The following is an 18,080-nucleotide window of genomic DNA, read 5'->3' on the forward strand; positions in this document are numbered from 1 at the left end:
TTTCTGTTGGTGGGTCTCTCCAGGGACGGTTCTCTCAGCGTAGTCTTGAATCATGCCAGTCTATTCTCGGAGCTCCTGGACTTAGGAGCTCGCTGGACATTTGAGGAAGTCCCTGAGGTCAGACTTAACAGGCAGGCCCCCCAGTCCTGCTAGTTCAAAGACATTTTTAACCAACTGCCTCCCCCTAAGATACTGAGGTGGGGTTGGCAGTGCTGGGTGAGGAGGAGGCCAGTGTGTGCTTTTTCCTGGGGAGTTGCTATTTGTTAGACTGTCGGCTTAAAAACAACAGTACCAGCACGGTCCCACCATTTATCTCCTTTCTTCCTCCCACAATCCCGTGAGGCAGGTGGTCCCCAGGCTGTAGATGAGGGCATGGCCCAGCTCCTCCTCACTGAGGGACACGCGTTGGCAGAGCTGGACGCAGACCTGGGCCTGCCTGCCCCTGGGCTGGTCCTGAGCAGTGCACGGCCTGCCTGTGGGCATCGGCACGACCCGCCAGCGGCCTCATTACTGCCTGTGATGGCCCTGGAGATCGACATCCCAGATCACCTGTAGACAGACGGGCTGCTGGTGCTTCTCTGAGACGCCTCACGGTGTTCTTGTAGAAATACTGGGACGGACTTGATGTTCATAAACCCAGAGACTGACACCGGAAAGGAGGAGCACCAACGTTGTGCTCGGGGAGACAGAAAAGGAGGAGAGCGAGAGGAGGGGGAGAGGTTTTCTCCCGTGGGAGCCGCACCAGCCGGGTGCATGCTAGGCCCTAGAGCGCGGCTGCCATCGCCTTCAAAGGGCAGAGAATGATTTTGGAAGAAGGGCTTCTAGAGGCTCTGGCGGCACGGCGCTTGGAGCGGAGGCTCGCGGCTGTTCTCCTCTCAGCGCCAAAGGCACCTTGCCGCCAGGCGAGACGCAGCGCCAGCGCTCAGAGCAGGCCAGGGCTCCGTGGACATCCTGACACGGGAGCTGTTACCTGGGCAGAGCGTGCGGACCGCTGGGGCACTTTCTTCTCCCTGAACTTCGCTGCCTTTTTGAAAAGTGCCCCGTCATCTCTTCACTTGAGTCTTTCTGCACAGTTCATGGTGTGGTGCTCTGCAGTGAGCAGTAATCTATTACACGTCTTTATGAATCACACATTTTAACTGAAATAGCTATCTACTTTTAAAACAAAGAATTAAGAGAAGGGTGGCATTGCTTTACGGTTTTACACATCTCTGTGAATGTCTGGATGCGATCTATTGGGATGCGTATTCGATATGACGACGACCTGGCTCACAGAGCTGCACATGGAAGAGGGAGGCGTGCTCCGCAGCCGCTCAGCCGTGAGGGCCCTGTCCTGGGTGCTGGACTCGAGGCCTAGGGAGCAGCTTCTTACCTGAGTGGCACGTGGGCTCTGACACCGTGTCGGGAGCCTTTCTGACTTGGTGACGTCAGACCCAGAGTCTGACTTGCACTCTGAGTGGGTCTCCCCGGTCTGCGCGGCAGAGCGCAGTGAGTGCTGGCCGGTGAACGATGGGCTTCCCTTTGCAGGCCTGCATTGACGAGAACTTCGACATGGTGAAGTTCCTGGTGGAGAACAGAGCCGACGTGAACCGGCAGGACAACGAGGGCTGGACGCCCCTGCACGCGGCGGCGTCCTGCGGCTACCTGAACATCGCCGAGTGAGTCCGCACTCTGAGGAGCTGCGCTCCTCCGACAGCGCTCTCCATCACCATCACAAAGGCCGCGATCAGGGAGCGAGGAGGGCAGGGGCTTTCTTTCCTCCGGGAAATGCGTGTTGAGCTAATGGGCATGTCTGGGCTTCTGGGCAGCTGTAAGGATTCTTAGGGGTAAAGTAAATATTACTTCAAGGATAAGTGTGAAACTAAACAGGTTTTTATTTTTTATTCTAAAAATGGTTTGGGCCCTGACCAGTGTTGCTCAGGGGTTAGAGCGCCAGCCTGTGGACTGAAGGGTCTTGGGTTCAATTCCTGGTCAAGGGCACGTGCCTCAGTTATAGGTTCGATCCCTGGCCCCGGGGCCAGAGGCAACCAACTGATGTGTCTCTCTCTGGTTGATGTTTCTCAGCCGAAAGGAAGGGGAAGTGTTGGCAGTGGGAGGGACTGAGGGGGCAGCGAGGACCTCCTGATGGTGAGAGCAGCAAAGGCCTCAGGAGCCAGCACCTTGTAAATGACGTAAATGTCTACTGAATTGCTGAAGGCAGACGTCTGACTTAGGAGGTGTCCTTCTCCTTCAAATGCTTGTGAGCAGTTTGTAGAGCTCTGAGCATGAGTGGGGTTCACTGGCCCAGGAGCACCTGATCTTGTGAAAGATGAACTAGACGTGAAGTCACATGACCGGAGCCGTAACCTCGGCCACTTGCTGCCTCTGTGACCCTAAGAAAATCAGTCGGCGCGTGAGCCCAGTTTCTCACACGGGCCTCACTCCGCTTCGAGTCTCGCGCATGAGGGTGAAAGCATGTGACAGGTGGTGTTAACACTGGTCTCGTCTGCACAGGTACTTCCTCAGCCACGGAGCCAGCGTGAGCATCGTCAACAGCGAAGGGGAGGTGCCCTCCGACCTGGCAGAGGAGCCGGCCATGAAGGACCTTCTTCTGGAGCAAGTGAAGAAGCAAGGTAACCGGGCTCAGACACGGCACCAGGAGCCACGTGGTCAAGGGACAGGGCCACCTGTGTGTGCAGCGTTCATTGTTGGTCAGACGTCCAGTGAGACGCGTCCACCCGCAGCTGGGCACGGGCGTCGGAAGTTAGCCATGATGGCACTGGCTTTGTGGACGTGGCTCATGGTGCCTTTCCCTCTTCCTGTTAAGCGGCCGTCACGGGGTCTGCGCTCCTTCCCTGGCGGAGCGCAGCGCCTTTCCCGGCGTGACCTTGGGAGGCCAGCGCTGTCCCTCCGCATGTTTGCAGATTGCCCAGAGCTGAGCATGTCTCATGTCGGCCCTTAGAGACCATGTGGGACCATGGCCCTGGGCCGTGAGTGTGAGCTGTCACTGCCTCCCTGTAGCTCTGCCCGTGGACCTGAGGGCGATGCTGAGTCTCCTGCCCAGAGAGGCTCTCAGGGCCTGGTGGCGGCTCCGATGTGCCCTGTGGCCTCTGTGTCTGTTCCCTCGTCTGTGCCAGGGGAGGTGTGTCTGTTATTTTTACCCCGAGGATGTTGGGGAACAGAAATGCTGTCCATGCGGAGACTCTGAAGGGGCTGTTCTGCACAGAGACCCTAACACAGACACAGCAGCACCTCTGGCCTTGGTGTGTCCTAATGGGCCGCCGTCACAGTCTTCCTGACGCTGTCACACTGTGGATCAGCGACTGCGAACGGAAGCGAATGGATGGGTGCCGGCCAGTGCTAACAGTGGCCTGTGGAGTGTTGAGGACGTGTTTGAGTCTAAGGGTGAGTGGCCGTGGTAACGCCGCGTCCTGTGTGGCTCCCACAGGGGTGGACCTGGAGCAGGCGCGGAAGGAGGAGGAGCAGCAGATGCTGCAGGACTCAAGGCAGTGGCTCAACAGCGGGAAGATCGAGGACACCAGGCAGGCTCGCTCGGGGGCCACCGCCCTGCACGTGGCAGCCGCCAAGGGCTACTCCGAGGTCCTCAGGTGTGTCAGCCATAGCCTCCATGGTCGGGAGGCGGGGACGAGTGAGACAGGCCTTGGACGTGGGGGATGAGGGTTCCCAGGTGGCGGGTTTCTCTGTGTTGTCTCCCCAACCTGCAGTCTTCCTTACGTTTGCTGGTGTTCACCATGGAAACCCAGCCCGCCGCCCCCAGCTCCTCGCTGCCTGTGAGACAGGAGCCTGGCCAGAGGCGGCCTCTCCCAGCCCGGGTGCAGCGTCACACCCCTGCAGCCGCCCCTCTGTCACACGTCAGGCGGGACAGATTTGAGGTTGTTTGGTCCGCTGGACACAGTTCTCTGGGCTCATTGGTCTGTGATACGCTCTGGAGTGTGGGCGTCCAGCTGCAGTCGATGGCCATCCGTCTGGACAGGCGGAGTTTGGGTCCTGCCCCCTGTGTCCACATGGCTTCAGTGGCTCTCAGGACGGCGTCACGATGTCAGACGCAGCTGACGCGGGTTTCTAGCTGCGGAGTCGTGCTCTGCTCACTCCTGGAGCCGTCTGGAGGCCCACGGGTTGGGGGCGGCCGTGCTATTTTCTCGGGAGGCAGGCCCCCCGGCCCCGGGCGCTTAGAGTAATGCCTGCTGTTCGTGAGAAGCCCTGCGGGCACTGGGCAGAGTGGGGGTGGGAGGGTCTGCAGCGAGCATGGGGTGCCCCAGAAGTGAACCAAAGCCGGTAGGTGAAGTGCCCCGAAGAGAGCCAAGCTCTCAGTTGAGGGGTCACTTCCCACCTGCAGACGTAGGAAGACTGCACGGTCGGGGAGACCACACGGAGAATCCCACCGGGAGACAGAACACCCCGGGGTGGCGTCGTGGTCTTGGCTCATGAGTTAGGCTTTGGCATCTCTCAGGTTCACTCGCTCCAGACACTCCCGTAGGCGGAACACGCATGTGCTGGGGCGCCCGTGTGCCTTCGGGTGGGTCCGTGTTGCCTGTGATTGGGCCGCCGTGTGTAACCAGCTGGTGCTGCGCTGAGGGGCAGGAGAGCCTCGCCCTGTGCCTCTGGGAGGGGAACGGGACGGCGGTACACGTGTCTGTCCGGGTTTCTCTCAGACTGCTGATTCAGGCTGGCTACGACCTGGACGTGCAGGACCATGACGGCTGGACGCCCCTCCACGCTGCCGCGCACTGGGGCGTGAAGGAGGCCTGCTCCATCCTGGCCGAGGCCCTCTGCAACATGGACGTCAGGAACAAGCTGGTGAGTCGGCTGGGCCCCTGTGAGGCAGCGAGACTGTGCCGGGCCTCGGAACAGCTGTCCGGAGTCCAGCCAGGGCGTGGAGACAGGTCGCCATGGCCATCATCAGCACAGGGTTTGTGAGCCCGAAGCTCTAGCCGCCTTCTGCTTCCACTGATGCTGAAGCCCCTAAACAAGCAAACGGGGTTTGGTTGAAATGTTACTTGCTTTGCTGTGTCTGCAGAACTTTAGGAATTTCCTGGCAGTCCAGAGGCACGGCCCGTTAGAGAGTGGGTGTGCCCATGGCCTCCCCATCTCCATGTCCGGTCTCTTCTCTGGTTGGGGGTTTGGGTCCTTGGCTGTGCTGGTGTTGCCTGGAGGAGTCGTGACGTTAGGGACGTGCTGGGCCCTCCTGAGGCTTCTGCGAGCCCCTGTGGGACCTGTCATACAGTCAGACCACTTAGGAGCAGGCCCAGGAAGTGTCCGAATGCTGGGGGCATTTCCTCACTGCTGTTTATAAAGTGTGCGCTCTCTCCACAAGGCCTTGCTGTTTCTCTGTGGTAGACGAAGGCCTGGTCGTAACGTCGGGCCGATGTGTGAGGGAAGCAGCTGGCGCTGGACGCAGAGGCAGGAGTGACTGCTGGAGATGGCTCTGGTGGAGTCTCGGGGTCACTCCTGTGTTTTCTCCTGGTCACGGTGCCCTCTCTCTGCCAGGGCCAGACGCCGTTCGATGTGGCTGATGAGGGTCTCGTGGAGCACCTGGAGATGCTCCAGAAGCAGCAGAGTGTGGTGAGTCCCAGGATGCTGAGAGGGGCCGGGGGACGCTGAGAGGGGCCGGGGGACGCGGAGAGGATCTGGGGGATGCAGAGAGGGCCCGGGGGACGCTGAGAGCTGTTGGGCAGCCTCCGTCCATGCCAGGCCTCTCCGTCACTGGCTCTGGTCAGGTCTGTGTCTGGAGAGGGCATGTTCCCCCCGGGCACTGTCAGCAGCCTGTTAGAAGGAAATAGCCCAGAAACCCTGGCTGTTAAAGGAGCGTGGTTTGCTCAGGTTCCCTCCTCCCCTGTGGTGTTGGTCTTGTCTTCTGGATGACAGGGCTATTTCGAGTTCTCATTTCTGCTGGTTTTTACCAAAGATCAGCCTCTTGGCTTTTCTCACTTTGCAGCTTCGAAGTGAAAAAGAGACGCGGAATAAGCTCATTGAGTCGGACCTGAACAGCAGATTGCAGGGCGGACTCTTTAAGAAGTAAGTTGTTGGGAGCCCGTGGGTGTGACACACTCAGTGTGAGGATTTGCACAATAAGAAAACTTTGATTTTAGCCCAGTGACTTTTGAACATGTGGGAACGTTTGAGGGCAGGGAGGGGCGTTGATACGTGGGGAGATGCTGAGGGTGGGGGAATGAATCCACATTGTGCAGCATTTCTTGGTCCCCAGCTCAGGGGTCCCAGGTCCCAACCACCACTCCGATGGGCTGTTCTGTGAGCTCAGGAACCACCACCCCAGAGCCATCAGGCTCCCTGGCGTCATAAGCACTGAGTAACTTGTTAAGTGATTTCTGTTTGCCTGCCCGGCAGCACCCAGGCCCATGGCCTCTTTTCTCTGTGTGTGAATGGCTAGAGCTCCTAAGTCACACTCCACAGCCAAACAGCAACCTTCCTGTGTCAAACAGGCCAGGACTCGGGGTGCAGGCTCAGAGGAGGGTCCGAGTGCCTTTCTGTTGCTGTGACCCAGGCCCGTCGGTGCGCTCCCCCGACACCTGTGAGTGCGCTTACATAGTTGTCGTTTCTGAATGACACTCACACTGTCTCCTATGGTTTAGCAAAGAGAAGATGCTGTATGAGGAGGAGACGCCCAAGTCCCACGAAACGGAGGAAGAAAGCAAGGAGTCCAGCAGCTCCAGCTCGGAGGAGGAGGGCGAAGATGAAGCGTCCGAGTCTGAGACTGAGAAGGAGGCAGGTAATGCGGATGTCCCTGCCAGGCCCTTTGTGTCCCAGTGCGAGGCGTGCGCTGTCCGGCGGAGCTGGAGTCCTCAGACAGGGCGGAGAGGGGCCGAGCTGCCCCTTTGCCAGGGAGAGCGCAGCGGTGGAGGCGGTGAGCTGAGCTAGAGCAGCTGTCCTGTAGTCGGGATCAGGTGCCCGAGAAGCCCTGTGTGAGGGGCCACCTCTCCGACGCTGGGTCTCGGGGAGCTTACGATCGGTGCCTCCTGTGTCCGTCCAGCGGGGAGACCCGTGAAGGGGAGTCTGGGTTCCCTGAGCTCGGCCCACGATGCAGGTTTAGCTGAGTTTATTTTCTTCTGGCAGCAGCTGCTAGAGATTTCATGAGTTTGAGGCCAAGCATGCCCAGCTCTGGTCTGGGTCACGGGTGAACCTGTTCTGTTAGCAGGAAAGCACATGCATGAAGATGAATTTTCACACGTGCACTTGTGCTTCCTGTGTCTTAAGCCACAGATCGGAAGCCGGAGGCTGTTGTCAACCATTCCAGCTCGGAAAGCAAGGGCCACGTCCTGGAGCAGACACCAGCCCCGGCTCAGACACCAGCCCCCTGCTCCAGGTCCAACCCAACTGGGGATTAATTTGGATATTATGTTTCCCCGACTGCAGTAACATACAAGGAGAAAGGCCTTTAGGATACGTTCTTGCAAAACAATAAAGATACATGGCTGCCCTAACAAAGTAGCAGACAGGTGCCTTTAAATTATGGTCATTCACTTCTCAGTCTGGAGGCGGGGGCCAAGGCCAAGGTGCCGGCAGATGCAGTTCCTGGTGAGGACCCCCCTCTTGGCTCAAAGGTGCCCCCTCATCTCAGGTCTGCGCTCCGCAGACAGGAGAGTCCGATTTGTCAGAGCAGCCCCAGGGCAGGTGTGTGGAGAGTCTGAGGCTCTTTCTGGCTCGGGGACAAAGGCAGCCTCAAGGGGAGCGTGGTGTCGGGAGAGAGGGCAGGGCACTGGCCCAGAGCCCATGGGCCTCCCTGGACTCCAGGGCGCAGAGGCAAGCGGCCCTTTCTTTCTCTTTCCTCCCCCTGTAGATCGCCAGCCTTTTTAACAAGCTGGAGGAGCCCAAAGACGAGTCGCCTTCCTCATGGCGCCTGGGACTCAGGAAGACTGGCAGCCACAACACATTGAGTGCCGTGGCCGACACCCGGGAGGCTGTGAGGGACCGGGGCTCCGCCCTCTCCCGCTCGGCGTCCAGCCCTCGCATCTCCGCTCTGCTGGACAACAGAGACAAGGTGCGCCCGGGCCGGGCAGCCGGCTCCCGTGGGCTGCGGCGCAGGCAGCTCACACGGGGGAAAGGCTCTGCGTCCCACTTCCCCCTCCGTGTGGTCAGGCCGCTCGTGGCTGACGGCCACGATGCGCACGGCTCCCTCTCTCACTCTTGGCCCAGCCCCTGGGCCTGGCCCTCGGAGCCCTGCCCCTCGGCTCGGGCTGCTGTCGGGCGGAGCAGTCCTGTGTCTCAGCTGCCACACGTGTCTCATCGTCCTGGCTTCCCAGCAGCATCCTTTCCCTGCGCGTGGGTTTAACATGGAGGGGCCTTGGGAATAAGCCTTGGAGAGCTACCCTTTGTAACATCTCTGGCTGCACGTGGGACTGAGCTGGGATGAGGTGGTGGGTGTGCTAGGGGCTGTGCATCCGAGGGTGGATCCTGTGTCTGTGGTCTACCCTGCGGTCACCGTCTCATCTTGCAGGAGAGGGAGAGCAGAAGCTACCTCAGCTCCCTGGCGTCCCGGAGGCTCAGCAGCACAAGTGACGCTGAGGAGAAGGAGAACAGGTAACTGTGAGGCTGCGGCAGCCGCCTCACGGGGCTCCTCCGGGCGAGCTCCATGGCGGGCACTGCAGCCCCTCGCCCCGGCCACCCCAGGGCAGCACTAGCAGGATTGCTCTTTCACAGACTTGATCAGCTCCTAGTTTGTCAGTAGGTGAAACCTCCATCCTCCTCATCAGTTACAGTGAAGGTGCCACCAAGTCTCAGGGGACCCTGCCCTAGAGCCTCTCTCAGGTGTGGTCCTCCCGGCAGCACCTGGGCACATGTCCGAGATGCAGACTCGGGCCCCACCCAGACCCGCTGAACTGGAAGCTCCGTTCCCACAACAGTCCAGGCGCCTCAGCTGCGTGGGAGCCGGGAGGGGCTCTGGAGACTTAGCTCTCGTAGCAAAGGCCGGAGGTGCCCGTGTGGTCAGACCGAGCCCCAGCCTCTCGGGGCACCGTTCACTGGTGATACCCGCGTGGCCACTGCAGGCCCTGCTCTTCCTTCTTTCCCTGCGACCTCTTCCTCCTCGGTCCCCTTCCGCCTCCTGCCGGGGGCAGGTTTGCAAAGCCTTGTAAGGGAGGAGCAGAGTCCTCGTAGGGAGAGCGGGAGGGGCCGTGCCCAGGGCTTGGCCGAAGGGGTTGGCTTTGCAGTTGCAAAGGGGCCGCAGGCGTGGCTCTCGCCCTCTGCATGGAGCACAGCACAGCCGGTCGGCGACCCTGCTGCTCCAGCCGCACAGGCGCTTCCTCGCTGCGGGTCTGGGCAGAAGCTGGCGGTGGGCGCACTGTGCTCTGGTTTTCCTTCTGCCTCAGGGAATCGGCTGTAAACCTGGTGAGAAGCGGCTCGTACACGCGGCAGCTGCGGAGGGATGAAGCCAAAGGGAGCGAGACGCCGCAGACCACGGCCCCTTCCACCTACGTGTCCACCTACCTGAGAAGGTACCAGGCTCATTAGGCGGAGGCGGCTGCTCACTCTGGCCACAGGCGTGTGGCCGTAGCTGCCCGTTTGTAGGTCACACCACAGACGTGAGTCGGGAAGTGAATCTCTGTAGACTTTGTGGGAGTAACATGTGACTCATTTGAAATTAGAATTAATTAATGTTCTTAGCTGAATTAAAGTAAGCCAACTCCAGAGTCTCACCACGGACTGCCCCCGGGTCCTGTGAGGTCGCCCGGAAGTGCCTGGAGCTCTGAGCCGGCCAGCCGGCGGCCCCGTGTAAAACGACAGCCACGCTCATTGTGAGGGAGGAGGGGACCCGCAGGTGGTGAGGGGTGGGGGACAGGGCGGGTTTGTGTGGCAGCAAAGATGTTTCACGTTGAAGCCTGTTGATGGAGGGACTTGAGTTGTTGTTTTCTTTTTATGACTTGAATGGCCATCAGATCCATCCAGACGTGAGACTCGCAAGCTTGGTGCAGAGAAGGTACCTGGGCTTCTCCCCTTCTCGTCTGCATTTCCTTCTCTGCCATGGTTTTCTCTGCCTGTACCGGCCAGCAAAGCACTTTGCCAGAGCCCTCGAGCTATAAGATCCACTTCTGTGTAGCTTCTGTAAGCTGTAAAATCTGATTCTCTTGCTCTCTCTGAACCTCTCTCCCACCCACACCTTCGGCTGCCTCTGCTGCTGCGACCCTCGCCAGCAGGTGGTTTAGGTGATGGATGGGCACCCAGACGCAGGCTTTGACCTGACACTCGGTCGGGGTCAGACTTCTGCTTGGTTGGGAGACTCTTGTCCACTGGGCAGTGTCAGGACATGAGCTATAGACGAGCAGCGCTGCTCAGACACCCTGCGAGGCGGCTCAGCCTGTGCTGGTCCCTGCGCTGCCTCCCACAGACTCCCTGTCCCCAGCGTCCCGGGGCCGCACCTCTGTCTTCAAGGCGGAGGTCAGTCTAGCTAGACGCGTCCTCCGTCATCACTGCTTACGCCTGCTCCCAGGAGACTGTCCTGAGAGGACAGTGTGGGCCCAGGGAGAGGAAGCTGCCGCAGCCGCCGGCCGGTCGTTATTCGTGGGGGCTGGTGTTCGCCATCCAGGTCCTCGGCCCAGGCTGAGTGACAGCACGGGTCTGACCCAGGTCGGAGGGCAAGCGGTGGCGGAAGAGCAAGGGCGCCTTGGGGCGGGAGCGGCTTCCTGCCGTGCGCACGCGCTGAGAGAAGACCTAGAACGAGCTTCCCATTTGGGATTTCAAGCTTTTCTCCTCCAACCCAAAAGCCCGTTTTGGCTTTACATCTTAGGATCTTTTCAAAAGTGAGGAATCTTGCAGCATCTCTGTGGGAAGAGCAGGCAGAGCAGACGCGGTCCTGGCCGTGCCGAGCTCAGCACCTTCCGGCTCGAGTCGCTCGTCTCATGGCAGAAAGCGCATCTTGCGTTCAGGAACTTCGTGTGGTCGCCCCCTAGTCTCATTCCTGCCACAGAAGGAAGGTTCTAGATGTAGCCAGGTCATTGCCGCCATCGAGGTGGCTCTCGCTCACGTTCGGCAGAAACAGAACCTGCCTGGTGTCGCCCACACAGTAGGTTTCTAGACTCACAGCTTCGAACCCACCCAGAGGGACTTTGTCCGCAGCTTCTGGAGGCTGGCCCCCTCTCTCGTCTGAAATCTCTGCTCCCGCTGTCCAGGCTCTTGGTCTCACTCAGCCCCTCGGAGCTGCTTCCGATGTGATTTCCCTTTTGGGCCTCCCCCACCATGTTCTCTCTCTGGCTGCACATGGCCTGTCCTCCACGCTCCTCCCTCCTTGGGTGGCTGGCAGGCCTGTTTGCTGCGTAGCCAGCGCTGGCTGGTCCTCCCTCTCCCCGAGCCGCGCCCTCTGTCCTCCTTCCTCTGGTGACGGGAGGAGGTGCTGGGCCGGGGGGGCGCTTGTCCCGAGGAACGTGATGTGTGTGTTTTTCAGTGCTTCCCTTGCACAGTAGTGGCCCCACACGTCCCTCCTTTCAGCCAATTGCAGTTCATCTCCTGCTGCCTCGCCCATTACCTGGCTCCGCACCTGTCGGGCAGCAGGTGGCGCCGCTTCTCCTTGCCCCGCGCCTGGCAGTGCGGACGCTGTGCACCTGCGCCCACCGCAGGTAAGGCTTCTGGAGCCACTCGGTCACGTCATCACAGCGGACCCTCTGGATGCGTGAGAGACATGGGCCAAAGAGGCCTGTCCCTCAGAAGCTGCGTGAACTGCGACAGGGCCGTCCCTCGGTGAGGCTGCCTTTGCTGTGACGTCACCTGTCAGCCAGCAGCCTGTTGAACGGTCGCCACTGTGTGCTCTGTGCTGGGGTTCGGCACCCACGGACTGACTGCTTCCACCTCATCACCTACCAGTCGTGGCTGCAGCTAAGGGCCCCACGTGTGGTAAATCTCACACCGAACCCCCGCTTCCTGTGACTTCAGTTCTTAGGAGGGGCTCTTCCCCGCACCTTCCTGGAAGGTGGCACGCCCCAGACCAGGAGCGCCAGCTCTTGTTGCAAAGGCCTGCGGCCTCCCGAACATCCCAGCCAGCCAGTGTTGCTGGAAACTCCGCAGGAAGGGGAGGTGTGTGTGGTCTGAACTTGGTTCCAGGGAGACGGGGGGAGCGGGGGGCATCCTGGGTTCTGGGTCGTCTGAGGGCAGCAGACAGGTCACTGAGAGCACAGAGAACCTCAGTGTGGCTGTGCCGGGGGTGCAGTCCCCTGTGGTCAGGACCCTGTTTACTTCGGGTCTGGCAAAGGGACTCCTTTGTGGGGTCTTGCTTCTCCAGCCGACACAGGGACAGGGGAATGTTGGTGGTGGCGTTGCTGCTCAGGACACGCCGGCTTGTGCGTGACGGGCATCGTTAGGGACCAGCTTCCTCCCAAAACCCGTGGGACCGTCTGTTTGCCGGGAGGGTGGGCGTATGATGGACTATTTAGAAGAGCACTGCGTCGTCATGGAGACGTCTAGTGGGTCGTCGCAGTGACGCTTTGTACAGGCCTCGTAAGCACTGTCCTCCCCGGGGAAGAGCTGAAGCTCGGGGAGACTTGGGAAGGTGTGGGTTTTTAAGCAGCACCTTGCTGCCCTCACTCCTCCCAGGCTCTGCTGGTCACGGGGGAGAGGACAGTGGACAGGGCGAGGCACTAGCCACCACAGCCACAGGGGTCACTGTCCTCTGTGAAGAGCCCTCCAGTGCATGAAAGGGTCGTCTCGCTTTATAGAGGAGGACCAGACACCAAAGCCCACTCGTCCGCCAGGTCACAGCGCGGCGGGGCCACGCGGTCTGCGCCCCGTCTGTCCGTCTCAGGGTCCTGTCTGCTGCACGGTCTGTTTCCGTGGAGTTCTTACCCTGGGCCCATCCTAGTGTCTGCGCACAGTGTTTCCTTGAAGCGTCACGCGACCCTGCGTGTGAAGGGACATGACCCCATTTCACAGCTGACGGTCGGAGAGCTGATGTTGGCAGAGATGCAGCCCCATTGCCCGAGGCCTCAGGTCATCTCTGAGCTCTCCCGCTCTCTGTGAAATCCACCACGTTTCACAGTAGCTGCGGTGAAGTCCTGGCCATCTCTGCAGCGTGGGCTGCAGGGAAACCATGTGGTACCGACCCGAGGAGGCCTGCGGGTCAGGTTTGGGTCAGTGTGACTTCACTGGCCCTCTGTGGACATCTCGAGGCCGGAGGGCTTGCCTGCCTCCGAACGCTGCCTGTGTCTTGTGACCCTACGAGAGCTGTCTGCTCTGTGTCCGCGTCGAGGAGCCGTGTGAGACCTTAGGGCCTGATGCTTGTTCTGACCGTGGCCGTTGGACAGGGAGCTCAAGCTGCTCGCCGCGCCTGGTCATCGTGAGGAGGCGAAGCGGAGCGGCCCCTAGCAGCCCGATGCTCCTGCTTGCTCTGTCTCTGGGAGAGTCAGTTTTGGATGTTACCCCAGCAACAAGCTGATTCACCACCGGCGGCTTTTTGGGGGGAGAGCCGGTGGCTGGACTCGCTCTTTGCTGAGAAACAAAGATCTTGTTCTGTGTAAACGACGGTAATTGCAGGCTGTGCATCTAGAGCCCTGCTCGTTTTGTTCTGATCTCAGTGCAGTTGTGGACAGACAGGCAGGCGTTTGGCTCCTGGAAAGAGCGCAGCTGCTAGCTGGGGGAGGCGGGTGACCGTCCTGGGGCTGCAGTTAGCACAGCCCCCGGCGTGGTCCCCGTCCAGGCTGGGGGCTCGGGCTGAGGCAGCAGGCGTCTCTGCACAGCCGAGGGGACGTTCCGTCCAGGCTGAGGGGTGCGGGCTGGAGGAGACGAGTGAGGACCGCAGAGTCGTGTCCAGGGGTGGAGCGGCCGCCTCTGTGCGTGGGGACCAGGCGGTGTGCGGAGTCATTAAGCTCCTGCCCAGGCTCCGCTTCGCCTGCTGCCAGAGCTAAGTTTTAAAAAATATTTAATCTCGAGCAAAGAAAACGTTCATAAAACATCCCTCCCCGGCAGAGGCGGTCCGACCGAATTGCTCACACTGTCCTCAGACCCCAGGGCTCAGTTAAACACCCGCAGCAGACAGGGTCCGAGCAAGAAGCGGCCCGGCACGGCCTGTCTCGCGCCGGCTCTGCTGGTGGCGCCTGCGCCTGAACGCCCTCTGCTGTCCCTCTGGTTTCAGGGCTCCTCACAGGTCCCCGGCCGACTCCACAGCGGAGAAAGCAGACAGCGTCTCCTCGAGCACCCCTCTGTGTGTGATCACCAACCGCCCCCCGCCCAGCACTGCCAACGGCGTCACCACTGCCTCTGTGCTGTCCACGCCTGGGCCGGACTCCTCCGTGGACGCCAGGGAGAGACGGAGGTGCGTCACGGGCCGGGCTCATGGTGTTCTCCTGGGGGGAGGGGGGTGAGGGGACATCTTCCCAGTCTCGCACGTTGATGAAAGCAGGCCTTTCCGTTACAGTCTGGGTTTTGGATTTGTCAGGAGGTTTTCGGTGGAGTCTGCATTGTTTTTGACTGTTTAAGAGCGACGCCTGTTCTGTCAGGGCGACAGTGCTCCCCTTCTGTCTGTCTGTCTGAGGCCGTGGCAGGCAGTGTCCCGCTCTGAGGGAGAGCCTGACCCGGGGACCCGCTGCTCTGCTGAGTCGTCCACAGGGACTCTGGCGGCTCAGAAAGGCAGGGAGGGCGTCTGAGGCTCAGAGGTCGAGGGGCTGTGAAGCTTTGGTCATTGGAGAGGCGTCCGAGCAGGAGTGGGGACGGCAGGATGGTGACTGCTGGGGTCGGGCTCTGTGGGGTCTGCCTGGAGAGTGGTCTCACCGACACGGGGAGAGGTAAGGTAGGAGGGAGCGGGGTCGGGACTCAGGGTCCTGGGGAGATGTGACCAGGAGGACAGCCAGTCTCTCCTCCAGGGGGGCGCTCCACTTGGGAGTTTCAGACCCCCCTAAACCTAAACTGAGGCACCGGTCATTCCCGTCTTCAGACTGGAAGACGAGTGCAGTCAGAGGGAGATTTTGTCTGTGAGTGTGCGTTTGTGCAGAACAGGCCAGAGACTCGCCGACGAGACACAGCCAGGCCAGGTGTCCCGGTATTTGTCACAAAGGCGGCTCTGAAACCATCATGAGAAGAAGCGGGAGGGGTGCTAACTGAGCTGGAGAATTCTGGGGACCAGGGGGCAGTGCCTGAGAGGCAGTGCTCAGGGCGAGGCCAGGCGGAGGCAGGATGGGCATCCGGTCAGAAGGTGCGGTCAGCACCGGGTGGGAAGGAAGCGGAAGGCGCTGCCGAGGCCTGGAGCGCTGGGGATAGGCAGGGGGCGGACGGTGCAGCCGGCTCACAGCCAGCTCCACGTTGCGCCTGGAGGAGCCGTGCTGACAGCTTTATAGACACAGTTCACGTACCATACAATTTACCCCGACGTGCACAGCTCAGCGGTTTCCAGTGTGTGCACGGATCTGTGCAGCTGCCACCAGTCAGTGTGTGACCGCGCTCGTTCCAGAAAGAAACCCCAGACCTCAGCACTCACCCTCACCCCACGAAGGAGACTGAGCAGGCGTCTGGGAGAGGCAGCTCCCCTTCCAGTGAGTGATGCTGGGGGCGGGTCTAGGAACAGGAAGTTGAAGGGCTGCGCTCAGGACACCTGAGCAGGCCTTGTGTGAAATAGATTAGATGAAGGAAAAAGCATTTTTACTCCAGATCAATGTGTGAAAGTCGGTCACACAAGTTTAACGGGCGACTCAGAGCTGCCGATCCGTCCTCTTGGTGTGGAAGGGGTGCGGGGGTAGAATTTGCAGCAATTTCCAAGTTTCTGCATCTGTGGAGTCGTTCTGTTTTGTCACGGACACCAAGGCCAGGTTCCCCTGGGTGTGCACTGGAGACCGCAGCGAGCACGGCGGGAGCCTGCCTCGCAGACGGTGCCCTGCCGGGACTGAACTTCCCTCCCAGCTGCGGGGACCGGGTGTGTCAGCTCATTTGAGTTCATCCAGTCAGACATACCATTTAAGCTGTTACAGAATTAAAGCTGTTTAATTTCTCCCTCTAGACATGAAAGGGAAAAAAATCACATGTTTTGAAAACAGCTAACGTTTCCTTCTAAAAGCTGGTGGGTGCCGTCTGGGGAAGCTCGCGCTGGGGTCGCGGCGAGGCCTGGTGCACGAGTCTAGCTGGAAGCATGAATAGCCTTTGGGATAAATTGGGCTTTAGAACTGGCCTGTGGACAGGTCTCTCAGAGGTGATGACCGGAGCAGGCGGGCTGGACGGGTCTGACGGTGACCTGCACAACCGGCTGCTTCTCCAAGAACCTGTGTTCCAGCGGCCGGGGGGTGTGCACACCTGGTGGCCAGCGACCAGCCTCCCTGTGCACCCCATTCTCCCCCTGGGGCGAGCTGCAGCTGGGCCACTAGTGGGCGGAGCCAGAGCCAAAGGGGTGCCTGGGACACCACAGGGCAAGCATGGGAGTGGCCGCCCTGGGCTGTTCTGAGGGATGTGGGCAACTTGTATTTTCTTTTTTCCTCCTGCGTTCCCCAAAGCTGCAGAGTGATACAGTATGACCACTGTGATGTGGGGTGGGGGGCGCAGGAGTGCGAACAGCGCACTCCAGGGACAGCAGTCTCTCGTGACGTGAGTCTGTGAGCGACCGTCAACCCTGAGTAAACACAGTCCATCTAGATGCAAGGTTTGCAGGATTCTGGGTCAGTTATGATTTTGCTGCAGAAGCTCAGGGCAGGACTTGTACAACAGTTCTCTCTCTAAAGAAGGGCACAGTTTTGGATTTACAAAGTCCCTTTTTCACCCTGAAAAGCTCACATGGGCTCATGCATCCTCGTCACACGATGGAGAGGTAGGAGTTAGGCCTGTGGGGTGGACATGCTGAGGCCCTGGCGGAGTGATGGCCCTTGTCACACCTCTTCCTCCTCACGGAGCTCACCAACCATTTCCTCCTCGAGATTTAACCCTTTGAGTGCCAACCAATATCCTAGGAACTAGGCTAAAATTGCCAAGGCATTTTTGATGATTTTACAGCAGTTTAGGAAGAAAAATTATGAATCGCAGGTAAATGAAGTTACATATTCAAAAACTTAAGGAAACCTTTACTACATTGACATATTTAGCGATATCATCATCACTAATAAAAGCAGACTTAGAACTGGACGCCATTTCGAAGCTTTGATAGTGCTCCTGGCACTTTTGGCGAAAGACAGGAGGAGCGCAATCGTGCTCCCCGGCACTCCAGGGGTTAAGGATGAGGTTTTGGGTTGGTGGCCTTGGGCCCCAAGCACTGAAATTCCTGCCACGCACCCTGTCCCAGCACCCTGTCCCGGCACCCTGTCCCGGCCCCCTGTCCCGGCGCCCTGTACCAGCACCCTCTCCCAGCACCCTGTCTCAGCACCCTATCCCGGCGCCCTGTCCCGGTGCCCTGTCCCAGCAAGCACTCCCAGAGCAGCCATCTCAGAGAGGGGCCCTCAGAGGGCGGTCGGCTGGCAGAGCCCTGCGGGACAGGGACGCAGCCAGGTGGCAGCTGTCACAGTGGCCTGGCCTCGTTTTCCAAAGCTCCAAGTTTTCCTTAGCAGCAAAGCGTAAACAGCCCTGGGGCTAATATTAGACTCTGAGTGAGGCCTCTGACCCTCTCCCTCTGCTGCTGCTCTGCCGGCTCCCCCGCCCCCACCCCTGCCCGCCTCCCCTCACCCTCCCTGAGTCCTATCTCTTCCTTTTTATGGGTGCCCTTCCCTTTCTTCATAGAAGTGGCCCACAGTTTTTCTGCACAAGAAGGTGAATGGTTTTTCTTGTCCCAAACAGCCCCCCTGCGACTCCGCTTTGCGGGGTGGGATTCGGCCAGGCCTGGCTCGAGTCCCACAGGCCATGTGGCGGCCTTCTCGGGGCTGGGGGTCTCTGAGCTCCGTGCTCATTCCCGCTGGGGTGACGTGTCAGCAGAGTAACGGCCTCATCCTGGGAAGGTTGGAAGTGGAGGCCGTGAAACCTTGAGTCATGGTTTTTAAAAGCCATTTGATTCATCTCTGTCCCCAGGCTAAAGACAGGCAGTTGTCACTTCATAAAGGGCTCCAAAGAGAGGACCTCCAGTCTCCGTCAATTATTGTTGCAAAATGAGCCTTTTCTGCCCTGAGAGACTGCAGCACTGCCCACTCCCACGTCCTCCACTGACTGAACCGTCCTTCCTGCGCGGAGGTTGGCGGGGGGTGGGT

General features: G+C 59.8%; 1 protein-coding gene across 1 annotated transcript in view; it reads left to right on the plus strand.

The window, feature by feature from the left end:
- Positions 1 to 1,253: 1,253 nt before the first annotated feature.
- Positions 1,254 to 18,080, plus strand: part of PPP1R12B (protein phosphatase 1 regulatory subunit 12B) — a 46,776-nt gene continuing 29,949 nt past the window's right edge. The window contains exons 1-14 of the mRNA XM_015559881.1: positions 1,254 to 1,319; positions 1,528 to 1,658; positions 2,494 to 2,612; positions 3,428 to 3,587; positions 4,653 to 4,797; positions 5,488 to 5,562; positions 5,936 to 6,015; positions 6,591 to 6,727; positions 7,219 to 7,321; positions 7,445 to 7,454; positions 7,796 to 7,996; positions 8,453 to 8,535; positions 9,324 to 9,449; positions 14,069 to 14,248. Coding sequence (XP_015415367.1) covers positions 1,254 to 1,319; positions 1,528 to 1,658; positions 2,494 to 2,612; positions 3,428 to 3,587; positions 4,653 to 4,797; positions 5,488 to 5,562; positions 5,936 to 6,015; positions 6,591 to 6,727; positions 7,219 to 7,321; positions 7,445 to 7,454; positions 7,796 to 7,996; positions 8,453 to 8,535; positions 9,324 to 9,449; positions 14,069 to 14,248 — 1,616 coding nt within the window. The remainder of the gene's footprint in view (positions 1,320 to 1,527; positions 1,659 to 2,493; positions 2,613 to 3,427; positions 3,588 to 4,652; positions 4,798 to 5,487; positions 5,563 to 5,935; positions 6,016 to 6,590; positions 6,728 to 7,218; positions 7,322 to 7,444; positions 7,455 to 7,795; positions 7,997 to 8,452; positions 8,536 to 9,323; positions 9,450 to 14,068; positions 14,249 to 18,080) is intronic.

Source organism: Myotis davidii, unplaced genomic scaffold (assembly GCF_000327345.1).
Source record: "Myotis davidii unplaced genomic scaffold, ASM32734v1 scaffold1915, whole genome shotgun sequence".
Lineage (NCBI taxonomy): Eukaryota > Metazoa > Chordata > Mammalia > Chiroptera > Vespertilionidae > Myotis > Myotis davidii.